This window comes from Mus caroli, chromosome 4 (genome assembly GCF_900094665.2).
Source record: "Mus caroli chromosome 4, CAROLI_EIJ_v1.1, whole genome shotgun sequence".
Classification (NCBI taxonomy): Eukaryota; Metazoa; Chordata; class Mammalia; order Rodentia; family Muridae; genus Mus; species Mus caroli.
Window position 1 is genome coordinate 90,192,452 of NC_034573.1, and position 15,034 is coordinate 90,207,485.

Below are 15,034 nucleotides of genomic sequence, written 5' to 3' on the forward strand. Positions count from 1 at the left end.
TGATCTAGAATCATATGCTTCCATCTCTACAGTGAACTGGTGACTTTCTTTCCCAAGCAAGAGAAAAGAGGCTTGAAGAAGACAGCCCTACAAATGCAGACTCAGCAGATGTCTGATTTAGAATCTCAGGCTAGATGACTTCCTGGAATTAACTAAGAATTAATTGATCCTAATTAATCAGTCATTATAGAAATAATTCTATAAAGTACCATGTAGTCTTTGGTCTGCAATGAGTTTGACACCATAAGGAAGAGATGAATACATTGCTGTTGCTAAAATGTAATAAAGAAATGAAAGTCTACACTTTGCTCTTTCTTCTTCTTGAGTTTCATGTGTTTTGCAAGTTGTATCTTGGGCATTCTAAGTTTCTGGGCTAAAATCCACTTAGAAGAGCAAAGTGTGAACCATTTGCCCCTTCTTAGAATTGGGAACAAAACACCCATGGAAGGAGTTACAGAGACAAAGTTTGGAGCTGAGACAAAAGGATGAACCATCCAGACACTGCCCTACCCGGGGTCCATCCCATAATCATCCACCAAATGCAGACACTATTGCATATGCCAGCAAGATTTTGCTGAAGGGACCCTGATATAGCTGTCTCTTATGAGGCTATGCCAGTGCCTGGCAAACACAGAAGTGGATGCTCACAGTCAGCTATTGGATGAAACACAGGGCCCCCAATGGAGGAGCTAGAGAAAGTACCCAAGGAGCTGAAGGGGTCTGCAACCCTATAGGTGGAACAACAATATGAACTAGCCAGTACCTCCAGAGCTCGTATCTCTAGGTGCATATGTAGCAGAAGATGGCCTAGTCGGCCATCATTGGGAAGAGAGGCCCCTAGGTCTTGCAAACTTTATATGCCCCAGTACAGGGGTAACACCAGGGCCAAGAAGTGGGAGTGGGTGAGTAGGGGAGCAGGGGGGAGGGGAGAGGGTATAGGGGACTTTCGGGATAGCATTTGAAATGTAAATGAAGTAAATACCTAATAAAAAATTGGAGGGAAAAAATGAAAGTCTAAATTTACACTGCTAATCATTTTCTTTTACATCTTTAATAAAATAAGTTCAATGGAATTTATTAACAACTAATGGAGGGAGCACATGGTACGGGTGAATTATTTCTTCCGTCATGTTTCTTTAACTTTTATCTATTTAATCTTTGCTCAAACCTGTGTTTTTCCTTGGGCAACGTACTCTTTGGTGGCTACCACTATTTCTTATCTAAAAGCCATTCATCACCTTCTGGGAGGCCATGAGGCAAAGCCACTTGATCCTCAAGGTCGGTCTCAGGGGACTCTGGACAGTGGAGTAGTCACCTTTGTGTTTGAGGTGCTGCAACAGTTGAGTCTAAAATTTTGTTCAGCTCAGTACATTCCTATTCTTGTTTGAGAAATACCACCTACCTACAATGCTAACTAGAAATGATTCTGTCAGAAACAGGTCTCTCTGGTCAGCGTTTCTTGCTACCAGTGAAGACAACTGCATCTGTGCTGAAAGAAAGAAAAAAGAAAGATTCCTTTTATTCTTTAAATCCAGCAGGACAATTTGTAGGGGAAGAGCAAACCAGAAGCTTTTAACTCTTTAGCTTCTGAGTTTTCACTCAGACACGATAATGGATTCCAAACATGTGTCTCATTATATGCAGTCTTAACTTAAAACCACTTTTTCTCCATGTTCTCTGCCTCTTCATCAAGGGGCAAAAACATATTTTTGTCCTTGGCAAGTTTTATGCTTGTTTTTTCTGCATTTTTAAACTCCTTTACTCAGCCATTTATTGTGCAATCACCAAATATATCTCAAGTGCCGGGCTCCATTCTGAGTCTATCACAATGAGTGACTAAGTGGATAGGAATCTGCTCTACCAAGACAGGATCGCATAGAAGAGTAAGTGAAGAATCTAGAAAATTCTGATTTCAGTCATTGTTTGTGATGTCCTCAGTTGAATGACTAAGGGTAAAACTTTACCTGGGTTATCCCAACTTTGTCTCTTGAACCCGGAGTTGAAGCCTGTGAATTTTTTTCTTTCTTTTTTTTGGATTTTTTTTTCTTTTTCAAGACAGAGTTTCTCTGTGTAGCCCTGGCTGTCCTGGAACTAACTCTGTAGACCAGGCTGGCCTTAAACTCAGAAATCCGCCTGCCTCTGCCTCCCAAGTGCTGGGATTAAAGGCGTGTGCCACCACTGCCCAGTGAGCCTGTGAATTTTTATTAAACGAATTCAAGTGGCCTGAAAGCAATGATTCTGCCTAATTATCTGCAAGGCCTGGGTTGGAGTCCTGCTTCTGCTCCAGCCTGCATTTTTACTCTAGGATCTACGAGGATTGCTCAACAATTGCCCACAAAACCATAGACCCTTACGTTAGTGGTTAAAAAATACTGTAATCCTAAGGAGGCCTCCATATCAGTAGGCATCTCAATCATTCCAATGGGTCGGTGAGAGAAAGGCAGAGAGAGTAGACTGAACTTTAGGTTCTCTTCCATGTCATGCATCACTCTTGGTATTCAGAAAGATAGATTCCCTAAAACTGTGGACATTTCTATGTTTCTCTGTGTAGGAGCTCCTGCAGCGTAAAGATTTAAATTACAAAGGGAGGGAAGGGAAAACCATATGGATCCCTGTCTGGAGTCTTTTCTGGCCTGACTTGACTTGGGATGAGTGTTGTCAGTCCTTCACGTGCGGCCATTAGCCTCTGGCAGGTCTTGGCGATCGTCCTTCCAATTCAAGAACAAAAGCATTCCTGGAAAAAAATGATTACGCATCTCACATAAGATTTTTTTTTATCTAATGTAATCTTGTATAAATGATAATTATCAGGGTTCAAAAAAAAGGAGTCGTAGTCGTCTGACTCTGTTATCAGATTTATGGAGAGAAGCAACCTCTCACAACATCCCTGCCTCCTCAGCCTGTGGCTGCCTTGGCTTTGAAAGGGCAACAGAGAAAAATGCAACCTGAACCTTCCACTGTAAAGTACAGCATCCAAATTGCATGGGTTCATTAAGTGATCATTTACTACAGACTTCAGAAAAAAAAAAAGCTCTAGTCCTGAATTAGTCCCTAGAAATTTCCTTGAAAGGAGTATAAGAGCTTTAACAATGAATTATTATCTATGGAGAGCTCAGCATGAAAGGGGATCCATATGTGCAAAGTAGAATTTGTCAAATGTAATGTCGGTTAAATCAGGTCTAATCTACCAAATACATTTTTTATTGCTTGCTTCATTAAAAAGGCTCTTAAGGTAATGAATAATCTTCATCTTCAACAAGGATTATTAATGCCTTTATAACTCACGTCCACTGAACATGGAGAGGCAACTTGAAATTCTATCCTCCTCTAACCTCCATGTTTGTCTTAGCGCCTTAAAGGGACAAATCCATCAGAACTGCGCAGCGTGCACCATCCTGTCGCATGAGCAGCACCGTGAACTGGGCCAGCGGAAGAAGTGAACAGAGGAAACTGATGGGCTCAGCTGTGGCAAACCAGGTCTTTTTCTCCAAAACCCTGACATTCGCTGTTTTCTTTTGTTTCTTGCAGCAAGTCCACATGCGACGCCATCGACGCTCCACTTTCCAACGTCACCCATCATCCAGCAGCCTGGGCCTTACTTCTCACACCCAGCCATCCGTTACCACCCTCAGGAGACGCTGAAAGAGTTTGTCCAACTTGTCTGTCCTGATGCTGGTCAGCAAGCTGGACAGGTGGGGTTCCTCAATGTAAGAAACCATTTTTTTTCTTCCTATTTCTTTAGAAATGCTAAGCAAGTGTGAAAATAACAAGAAGACCCTTTATGACCATGTGACTTTGGGTTGTAATGTCCATGCTGACTGACTGCAGGCAAATGTCATATTTATTCTAGATTATGGGAAAATGAACTTGCTGTAAGAGGGATTGGCCAGGGTTTAAAAACAGTGTTTGTGTTAAGTTTGCAACTGTCAAGCTTATGGATATAAATTGTCTGGAGTGTGAACCATGTAACCTTCCCAGTTCCACCTCCTGCATTCTAACCCCAGGATCATACAGTTAACAAAATAGAAAGACCAAATAATTTTAAATAATGGTTCGGGGTAGTCGAGAGAGGTAGAGAGCAGAGGGAGACAGATGTTTCAGATCAACCAAGTTGATGTTTAAAAAAAAAATACAGTCTTCTAACACTTTAGATTAAGTTGACCAGTACTTGAACTCAAGATGCTAGAAGCAAAGTTTACTATAGTTTGTTATTTCTGCAAGTAGTTATCTTCTCCACTTATCTACATATAAAACTAAGCCATGTTCAATAACTATAAATGAATGTTTTCATTTTTCTCAAATAAACCAAATAATCACAATTTGAAATAGCATTCCAATACTAAAAGTTATTTTATAAAATCGCAAATTTTATTACAAATATAAAAGCTATAGTTTACAATGAACAACTGTATCCCAAGGCCAATGGCAATAATAATAATAAATTAAGACCAGCAGAAAGCCATATTTGTTTTCCTTTTCTCATAATATCTATGCATGGAACCACAGAGTAGCCATAATTATTATTGCCTGGTTTAGGATGTTATGTCACATCCCTGTGTAACAGGTTTTTCTCCCCTGCAGAAAGACCTGATTCTGCAGATCTGAGCCAGAATGGGCAGCTTTGACTAATGTCTGGTGATATGTTCACAGATACACTTCTGTCTAGACAACAAATCAATATGGTGCCTTTTTTCCATTTTGCTTGTATATTCATTTGCTTGGCTTATTCTAAAATATTCACTTATGGACTCTCAGTCTACTCAGAAATAATCTCAAAGATGCTGTGAGATTCTGTAGCCTTCTGATCACCAGACAGCATCTGAGGAAAATAAATACTAAAAATACCACAAATGCTAATGGAGTTTACTCTTAAAAGCCCAGGGCAATGGGATCTCCTTTGACTGAATTTTGGGTTGGGGCTACAGTCTACGTACAGGCAGTTACTAGCTGTAATTCAGTATGGAAAGCCACTTGGGAAACGTTGAAAACCTGAGATGATTGCAAGTACCAGATTTGACTTCTGAATATCAAGTGTGGTTTTCACTAGTCATGACATCATCTCATATAACTATCAAATACTCTGTTTTACATCTTGATCAAAATTTTACAGGTTTTTTAAAGACAAGTTTCTTCATACACCTATTTTGAAGATCTTGAAAATACATGTGGCATGATCTCTTCTGAGGGAAACATGCTTTTGTTAGAAAGCTGCTATTTGGCCGTTCTAACATCAGAGAAGTATAAGTCAGATCAGAAGTGCAATATATAGGAAGAATAATTGCAAGAATAAAAGCAAAAATCTGATAGCTAAACATTAAAGCTTCTGTACCTAGTGCTATATGATATGCGCAAGGCAATGTCTTTGTTCAGTGGATACATTTATTAACTGTATTATAAAATCAACTTTAGGAAATGAAAAAATATCATTTTATATATTTTATATACATATGCAGGGATCATCGTTTTATATAAGCAAACATAGTGACATAATACCTCAGTCTATAAGCATGGAGATACTAAATAAGCCTTTAGGAGTCATGAGAATGTTGGTGGCAGCAACATCTGATATAGCACCAAGCAAGAGGTGGTTACTCAGGTAGACAAAAGACCAGAGTGCTCCGGACATGGCACCCTGGGAACTAACAACCACTGTGTTTCCATGGCCTGACTATTAGTGATTTGCATGGCAGGTACCTAACAAACCTCTCCCTTTTGGAAACAGCAGGTGGCTGACATCTGTTTCTTTTTCTTGTATGTGTTTTCTCGGAACCCTTGCAGCCCAATGGAAGCAGTCAAGGCAAGGTGCACAACCCATTCCTCCCCACCCCAATGTTGCCGCCGCCACCGCCACCACCGATGGCCAGGCCTGTGCCTCTGCCCATGCCAGACACCAAGCCTCCAACCACATCAACAGAAGGAGGTGCAGCCTCCCCCACCTCACCGAGTGAGTATGGCTGAGATTAGGCGCCGGTTACTTACCATGCTCCGTGCACTTGAGTTCACACCTAAGCCTTGTCCCTGGCTGTGCAGGCTCCAGCAATAGGCCCAGATCCCCACCCCCATCCCCACCCCTGCTGCCCTGTTATGTCTGTAGCATAAGCTGGAGCTCATATCCAAGAGCCCATATCCAAGCCACTTGTATGCATGGTCAAACTACACCAGATATGGAAATGATTGGGTGTAGGTGGTAGATTAAGATAGTGTAAAGGCATGCTGAGGACTGGGCTAATAAATTTTGTGTATTTCTGGAGTGGTTTGCATAGAGTGCTATTCCCATGATGTTCTAAGAGCATCTCCTTATGTCTATTCTTAATAGCAAAAGGTTTCATGTTTTCCCTAGAAACTTGATGAGGAAAAAAGTATATGCCTTGTATATAAGATAGAAAAAATATCTTGATCAAAGTGACTACTCAAAGGTATAGTAAGAAGGGCCCCAAAACAGATCAGAGCTAGAGGCCATGGGGGCTGCATGAGAAGACTTAGGAAGGGAAGGGACTAGAGAAAAGGACTGAATGGAGAAAAGACCTTTTGGCTCTTCTCTCAGCAGTCTGAGGATACTTGATCATAAAATAGGGGATTCTGAAGTCTCTATGATTGGGAATGATGCAACAGTGGGCAATTCTCGAAACGGAGCTGTCAGGGCCAGAAATGGTGTGAGCACACAACCATGGCCTCTACTCATGTCTGCAATTAAGGTAGAAAGAGTGATGGCTGGAGTTTCCAGGTGACCTGGCAACCTAGCCTTAAGAGATGCTGTGAGCTGGGCCTTCCCCAGTGCTGCAGAGAGGATGGAAGTGTAGAAATGGGGGCAGAGGAAGAACCTGGGGGCAGTGGGGACAGGGGTCCTCTAAAGGAAGTAGGAATGTGAAAAGATGGAAGAACAGTGTGGAAAAGAAGCATTTAAGTCAGGAACTCGAAGAACACTAACAGCAGTTGAATGGAAGGAAACTGGGGAAGAGTATTTTGTAAATATAAACAAGCATTTAAATAAGAGGCCTTTGGCTTTCTTATATTTAACATTTTAATTAATGATATTGGATACAGGAGAGAAAAGGCCAAAGAGGGACCACAGTCCTCTGCTTAGATCATAGTCACTGGAATCGGTTCTGGGGACACAGAATCTAAAGTGACTTGCATCCCTCTTGGACATAGGTCAGAGAGCAAACTTTGCATCATCTAGTGTTTATGTCTTTGTGGATGACATTGTGTATAAATTCTACAGCAAAAAGACTAGAATCCAGAGGCAGTTTTGGGAGACAGACCTACTTGGTAAGAGATGGTTCAGTCTAACACCTAGCAGCCAAAGAGAAAAATCAGTGTCCATTGACATGGGAAGGAAGTTGCCTAACAGAGTTGTTGGCACTTCTCAGAAGCAAGCTGGGGAAAGGCTTGAAAACTAATGTTAGTACTGGGTAAAAAGTTAAGGCTAAATTGTGCTTTTGAGAAGCCATGTGCTTTCCTAGAAACTAGAATTGCAGGGTGGTTTGATCTGTTTATCCTTAGCAGTTTATAAGATCTCAGCTGCAGCAGGAAGCAGGGGGTTAGGGACAGATAGATGTTCAGCATCCCAACGGTGTGTCCAAAACTGAACTCAAACTTGTTTCAAAGAACAGTGGCACACACTTTTCTGTTTAGGGGTTTGGGATTGCTTGCAATAAAATAAGAATATTTTTTGGTTTAAAAAAATAATAAAACATGAAATCAAGCCAAAGGGCTCCCCTATTACGAACTTTTGCAAGACCTCAATTGCCTCTAGAATAGGAATAACATTAGCTTCTCTGCCCACTCTCACAGCAGGTGATCAGGAGGGAATAGGTTAATATGCAGGCTATGTGACAGACAAAAGGCCAAGGCATCATTGTTAACATCTTCTGATAATGAACTACAAATAGATGCCAGCCTAGAGCAGAATATGTGTTGCCTCTGGCACTGATACTAAACTTTTCAGCATGGGGGGAAAAGCCATGGGCAAGGCAGATCTGGAAAAAATTACCTATAAAATAAATGTATCTTAATGGGAAAAATCTGTTCCCTTCCCTTAAATATCAGGAAAGTAGGAATGGGGTAAAGTTGTGCTCTTCCCTAAAGAGAACGTTTATATTTTGGTATGTGTACATGACCATTGGCTATAGCGTGCAGGACTGTTAGAATGTGGTAGATAGGATGTTTGACCTGGGAGAGCAGTTCACAGGGCGCGGTCCACTCTCACTGATGAGCTGCCACTGTGGGTTTCTATCCCCACTAGAGGAAACCTCATTTGCATTCATGCTCTTGAGCATCAGCTGTGTGCCAAAAACCCTCCCCAGCACCTAGAAGAGGGAATAAACATGATTTAGAAATCATGATCTTATAAAGACTCTATTCCAAAGAGGAAGAGCAAGAACAAACAACACAATAAGTTGTGAAAGGCAGGCAATGTAAGACAGGGATCCCTGTGTGTGAGAATCCAAGGAGCAGTAAGGGTGGGATAGCATGCAAGCGGGGAGCAAGACCTACCAGCCCTTTGACATTAGGCAAAGGCCCTGATGGGTGGAACCAGATGACTGGTAGGCAGAAGGCTCAGGTAATGAGCATGGAGTTAAGCCCTTGGGAGTATGAAGCTTGTAGGCCTGTGTCAGGACTTGTACATTTCCTGCAAGTGGAACTCTGAACAGAGGAATGCTTCCTGAAACCTGGATGGTAGTATAGAATTGTGGAGGGCTTTGTTGAAGTAGGTTCTGGGGGTGGGGCATGGGGGACAAAGAAGCAGAACATGGTGCATGCAATGGGTTTCTTGTACCCGTCAGCCCCCATTAGAAACAGAGCCATTCCAAGGCAAATGCAAAAGATAAGAACTTCTATCCTGGTGGCCAGGAAGCTTAAAACAACCAAACATAAATGAGTTAGGAAGCTAGGGACCAGTCAAAGAAATTAAGAAAGTAGAATTGTGCAGAGTATGTTGAGGGGTGCCATGGAAATCACCCAGTGAGTTGTCTGTGCACTGACCTGGGGACAGAGTCAGTAGAGGCTGTACGAAGCTCTTGGACTTCAAGAATATTCTAAAGATAGAGTTAGTAAGCTTTGCAGGTACATCTGACCTGGTAGAGAAAATGGAGAGACATCAGTCATGACCTGTATGTAGGGTTTTTTTTTTTACCTTGATCTTTTGAAGGGAGGGAGATAAGAAGGTTCTAGGAGGAGCCATTCTGGGTGAGGGGTGGGCACTGGAAGGTTGAGTCCATGAGGCCTCTCAGTGCTCAGGCTTAGCATAACTTGCTGCCAATGTCAGATTACAGAGTTTTTCAAGGTGCATCTTCTTAATAAAGGGCTTCTTTTAAAACAGACAGTATAGCATAAGAGTTTTTTAAAAGGCTGCATGTGGTGGTGCATAAGTTTAATCTCAGCACTTGAGTGGCAGAGGCTACTCAATCTTATGTGTTCAAGTCCAGCCTGATCTATAGTGAATTCTAGGCACCCAGAACTACATAGTGAGATTCCACCACCACCACCACCACCCTTAAAAAACAAAAAAGACAGTTTTCTGGGTCCTCATGTCATGGGTTGGGACTAGCTCATACCACAAAAATGGAATTTCCCATATATTCTTTTTTCTGAAGTGAAGATCGGCATCGTAACATGGAATTATAATGCAAAGGAGAAAACACTTTTGAATTATGGTAGGAGATAAAATATGCATATTTTCCTTTGTTAATTAATTAAAAATCAATTTAAGGTGCATAAAAAACTCATAAACATTTTTCTCTTCCATTCCTTCTTAGTTATGAACTCTTGATTTCTTTAAACTAAAATTCTATTAAATTAGAACCATGTACTAGCAAGTTACATTTATTGTTTATTTTTATGTCTCAAATGAATCTTGCATCCATTTCATTCTGTAAATGAATATGTACCTATAACCAAGAACATAACAATGATCTACCACCAGAACAAACGTGTTTAAGTCTAACAATTAACATATGTTCAAGGCCTCTTGTGAGCAAACTCCACACCTGCATGCATTATCTTCCTTCCACTCCCTTGAGGTCAGCATTTCATAGACAGGGCAACTGATATGAGAAATTTGAGGCTACCTTGCCCAGTACAACACTCCAATCCTGGTGTGGTAGGACTTCCATGCTCTTCCGACTACCTCAGACTATAACTGGGTAGCTGTCTCAGTTAGGGTCTCTGTTGCTGTGACAGAGCACTATGAGCAAAGCCACTTGAGGAGGATAGGGCTTATTTCAGCTCACAGTTCCACATCATAGTCCATCATAAAAAGAAGTCAGGGCAGGAACTTAAGGCAGGAACTTAGAGCTAGACTGAAGCAGGGACCAGGGAAGAGTGCTGCTCATTGGCTTGTTCCTGGTGGCTTGCTCAACCTGCTTTCTTATGCAGCACTGGACCATCTACCCAAAAGTGGTACCACCCACAATGGGCTGAGCCTCCCTACATCAATAATGAATCAAAGACATGCCCCCATAGACTCAGCCACGGGCCCATCTGGCCGCAGCTTAGGAAGAGGTGCTTGAAAAGAACAATGCAGAAGAGTTGAGCCTTTCCCAGAGTGCTTTGAGAAATCTTGTATGTGTAGTACCTCACTTTAGCCTCACATTAACTCTATGAAGGAAAGCCTCTTGTTAAAGTGATCAAGACAGAGAAGACAATGGTTTGATAAGGTAACTTCCTGAAGGCCACTCAGCCAAGTGTTCTAAAACATGATTCACATTCAGCCACTTTGAACCTGGGGTTCCTGTGATCTTCTGTGGCATGAAACTCTGTGCAATAGCCCAAAACCTCCTTTGTTAAGACAGTAAAGACTTGATGGGCATGGTGGCACAGGCCTTTAATCCCAGCACTCGGGAGGCATAGACAGGTGGATTTCTGAGTTCGAGGCCAGCCTGGTCTACAAAGTAAGTTCCAGGACAGCCAGGGCTACACAGAGAAACCCTGTCGTAGAAAAAAAAAAAAAAAGACAGTAAAGACTCCGTGGGAAAATATAAAAGGTATTAGTAGTTGTTGGTACATAAGTATGAATATGACTTATTAGCAGAGAAGAGAAGGTGAAGGTTTGGAGGAAGGCATGGTGATCATACTCCATCTTTCAGAGAAATGGAAGGTATCAGGTATCGGAAATTGAAAGGCAGGTTAGAGTCTTCGTATCACGAAGCACTTTTTTCACAGCAGATGTCTAGATGGTATCAACTGATGTCTGAATTTCAAAATATTTACTTAATAAAATTCTCTTTGGCATAGAGGCCTATGAACCTTCATAATACCACAGATTCTTGAAACTGTCGCCATAAGCAAGAGACAGAACAATTCCATAGAACTCCCTTGCCATTCTTGCTTCCTCTCAAGTAGGGGTTTGATGTAGAGCAAAATTTATTTAGTCCCTATTCCAGATTAATTTTAATCACTTTACTAGGCAGCTGTTATCAACATGTCTATAGGACAGAGAGAGAGGGAGAGAACGAGAGAGAGAGAGAGACAGAGAGAGACAGAGACAGAGACAGAGAGACAGAGAGAGAGCTAGTTCCAATTAACTAGGAATAGTATGGACTTTTGAAACCTCAAGGCCCACCTCAAGAGACACACTTCCTCCATCAGAGCCACATTCCTAATTCTTCCAAACAGTTCTGCCAACAGTGAGCCAAGCTTTCAAATATATGAACCATTCTCATTCAAGTCAACACAAGGCCCAAATACATATAGTGTTTAGTCTATGAATAGAGTGGTATCCAGAGAGAAAAAGGCCAGTATCCAGTAGAGTATACCGAGATAATGGAGTAGCCATCTGGAAAAATATTTCTTCCACAAAAATAAATTTCATCTGGGACCAAAACAAGCAAAAAAATAGTTAAAAGGGTTGACCTATACATATTTTAAAACCATGGTACAGTTTTGTTTATAGTATTTGAGAGAGGAAGGCCTCTCTGAAAATATATAAATATATATATAAATCTCCTAGCATCCATCGAAGAAAAACATGACATGTTCTGACCTGAAAATATCAAAAAAGTTATACACAAGGGAAAAATACCAGGAGCAAAAAAATTTAATGTAATGAAAATATTTGTAGCATTTGTGAAAAGGGAACCAAAATACTTAATCTAAGCTCTTTAAAGTCAGGATCAAATAACTACAAGAAGGGACAGAAAGAAAGAGAAAGAAGACATTTGAAAGACTTCTAACTCATGTGATGTAGAGCCAGGTAAATGAAGACTCTAAAGGTTTTTACCTACCAGATTAGCAAAGATCAAAAAGTATCTTAACATGATGTTGACAAGCATATTCATATAGAAAACAGGCCCCTCCCAGGGCACTGGAAAACTATAAATGGTTTAGCCTTTTCGCAGAACAGCACTGTGTATATACAGTTACATACAGGATTTATGCTATAAGTATTAAACATTTCTTTATAAAACCATACACATATGCATATGTCTTAAATGTAAGCTACACATGTATACTTGGACATATGCACCAAACTATATCATAAGTATTCATTGAAGCATCAGTTATATTAGGAGGCTGATAACACAAATATCTACCAGAATAACTGCTTGGCACAGGGACTCCTCAAATATAGACAAGCTTGTTTAGACTCAGGGAATAGCCTTTGAGAGCCACTTACGTGGTAGGGAGCATTCAGAGGGGTATGGCCTGCATTGCATGCTGCAGAGGGGATGGATAGGACTCAGGAACTGAGTTGACTGGCAAGAGGGAGCAGGGCTATTGGGAGTGCCTCCTCTGATAGAAACAAATGGCACTAAAGTTTGATTTGCTCTTTTATAATATATAATGATTTCTTTATGTTTAAAAGTACTTGCCTAATGATCTTCCAGCAATCTTGCTAACCAAATCCTTTGAAGCCTGAGCGTAACAGCAGAATGTGCTGTCTTTAATAAAGAATAACATTTCCCCTCCTGGAAGACTTCAGTGTAAGATCTGCTTTCCATTCACAGCAGGTATTGTCTAGGGACTCCCAGAATGCAAATGGATACATACCATCCTCAGTAGTGTTTTGTTATCCTTTTTTCAGAGCATTTTGGTTTGTATACAGTTTATTTTTTAATGTTTATATTTGCAAAAAGCGGTCAGAAAGATCACTCAGTGGGTAGAGATGTTTGCTCTAAAGCCTGACAACCTATGTTTAATCCCTGGTACCTTGGTGACAGAAGGAGAGACCAGCTCCCATAACTTGTTCTCTGAATTCTATACATGTGCTGAGGCATGCAAGCATGCTTGTGTGCGTGCGCACACACAATCACACACATATACACACTAAACAGATGTAATTTTTAAAAATGTGACTTTGCAAAGGAAAAGAAAAAAAATGTTCTTAAAGTCCAGGCACCAGGTAGGTTATTTCCCAAATGCATTAGGGAGTTATTATACCTTTAAGGTGGAATTGTGAGACCTCTTTTAAAGAAAATGACATCGAACTTACATTCAAACACAAGTCTCTTGAGCTCCAAAGCCCAGTGCTTTCTACTCTGCCAGAACATATAATATGGTGACAGGTGTGATACTGTGATTTTCCTTTGAACATTCTAAAACACCCCATAAAAACATGTTTTTATTATTTCAAGGGTCATAGCACTGAACTAGACGAAAAACACAGGACCCAGAGCTGGGGAAAGACACTAAGGCCAGAATTGCAGGGATGGGTGGCTCAGTACCAGAGTACTTGCCTGATGCACAGGAGACTCTGAGGTCAACTCAGAGGAGGGATCAGTCTGAGAGGCAGAATGGAATGTAAGGCTAAATCTATGTGAATAACCTCCGACAGTTCAAGTATGTATTTTCCATAGCTTTTTTTTTTTCGTTTTCTTTTTACTTTTTGAGTTGACATGAGATTGTTAAGAATTTCTTATTAAAGATAATATATGGCATTGCAGGAAATTTCAAAAGCATAAAAATATAAAAAGAAAATTATGTCCTCTATAATGAGCTACACCGTCAGCACCTTGCTTTTCCTTCCATTCTCCTTGGGTGTATATTTATGCATACATTTCATGTGTAGACAGATATGTGATATGTAGTGGTTTTGATCATAGAATATAGTATCCATGTGCTACTTCCTCAACTGAAACATTATACCTTCTTTATCAGAAAGTTAACAAATGCAAATTTAAGTGCAGTCTGTATCCATGTCCCTCCCATCTTTTTAAGCATCCTTATGGACTAGGACCCAGCATATGCCTGGACCCACATTTTGGTCCTCAGGGCTAATCCTCTCTATGGGCTGCCCTTCTGAAAGTGGGATTAGTAAGCATGTGGTAGGAACATTCCTCATGCAACACATTAGCAAATGTTTGCAAGATTTATGTCATTTCTACCCTTGCAGACTGTGATGTCTTATTCCAACACTGCCTCTTAAGTAGTTTGAGTATGGTTTTGATTGTTGAGAAACAAACATTGTGGGTATATTAAATTCCCTCTCTCTCAAATTTGAGAATCAGGGAGCCCAAGGTAAATGATAGCACTTTTTTTTTCTACCAATCTTTGCTCCCAAAGCACAAAGGAGTCCAGATTTCCTGTCTTTCTGAAAATCTTCCACACATTACTCTGGACTGATCCATGAGAAGGGCAGCCTGTTAGACAGTCACAGAGGGGTAGAACCCCAGTTAAAAGTATATTAGGGTAAATGATATGTAATATCCTAGCTTCTTCACATACAGATATTTGGAGAGATTAACTGGCTATAAATATCATATTTTTATAAGACACCGAAAATGGCAAGCTGAGCCTGGTAGTACTCAGTAGACGAAAGCAGAATTCTTAGTTTGAAGTCAGCCTATGCTCCACATGGAGACTCGGTCTCAAACACAATCAAAAGTCGAATGGATTCCACCCAGCTTTTCTGGCTCTTACCTTTATTTTCTCTATCTCCTTCCCCTTTTAAAAAAAAGTGTTAATTATGGTTTTCAAGTTTTATTTGTAATAATTTTACTTCAGTTTAAAAATTAATGAAAGTATCCCATTATAATGGGAAGTGCCCATGGTCCCAGACTTGGGACCCTGAGGCTAGTCCATCACAAGCTACAGG

General features: G+C 40.7%; 1 protein-coding gene across 4 annotated transcripts in view; it reads left to right on the top strand.

Moving 5' to 3' along the window:
* Nfia (nuclear factor I A) overlaps nucleotides 1-15,034 on the top strand; it is a 321,691-nt gene that overhangs the window by 285,159 nt on the left and 21,498 nt on the right. For all 4 annotated transcript variants that reach the window (XM_029476037.1, XM_029476036.1, XM_029476038.1 and 1 more), the window contains 2 exons: nucleotides 3,529-3,707; nucleotides 5,779-5,944. In XM_029476037.1, coding sequence (XP_029331897.1) covers nucleotides 3,529-3,707; nucleotides 5,779-5,944 — 345 coding nt within the window. The remainder of the gene's footprint in view (nucleotides 1-3,528; nucleotides 3,708-5,778; nucleotides 5,945-15,034) is intronic.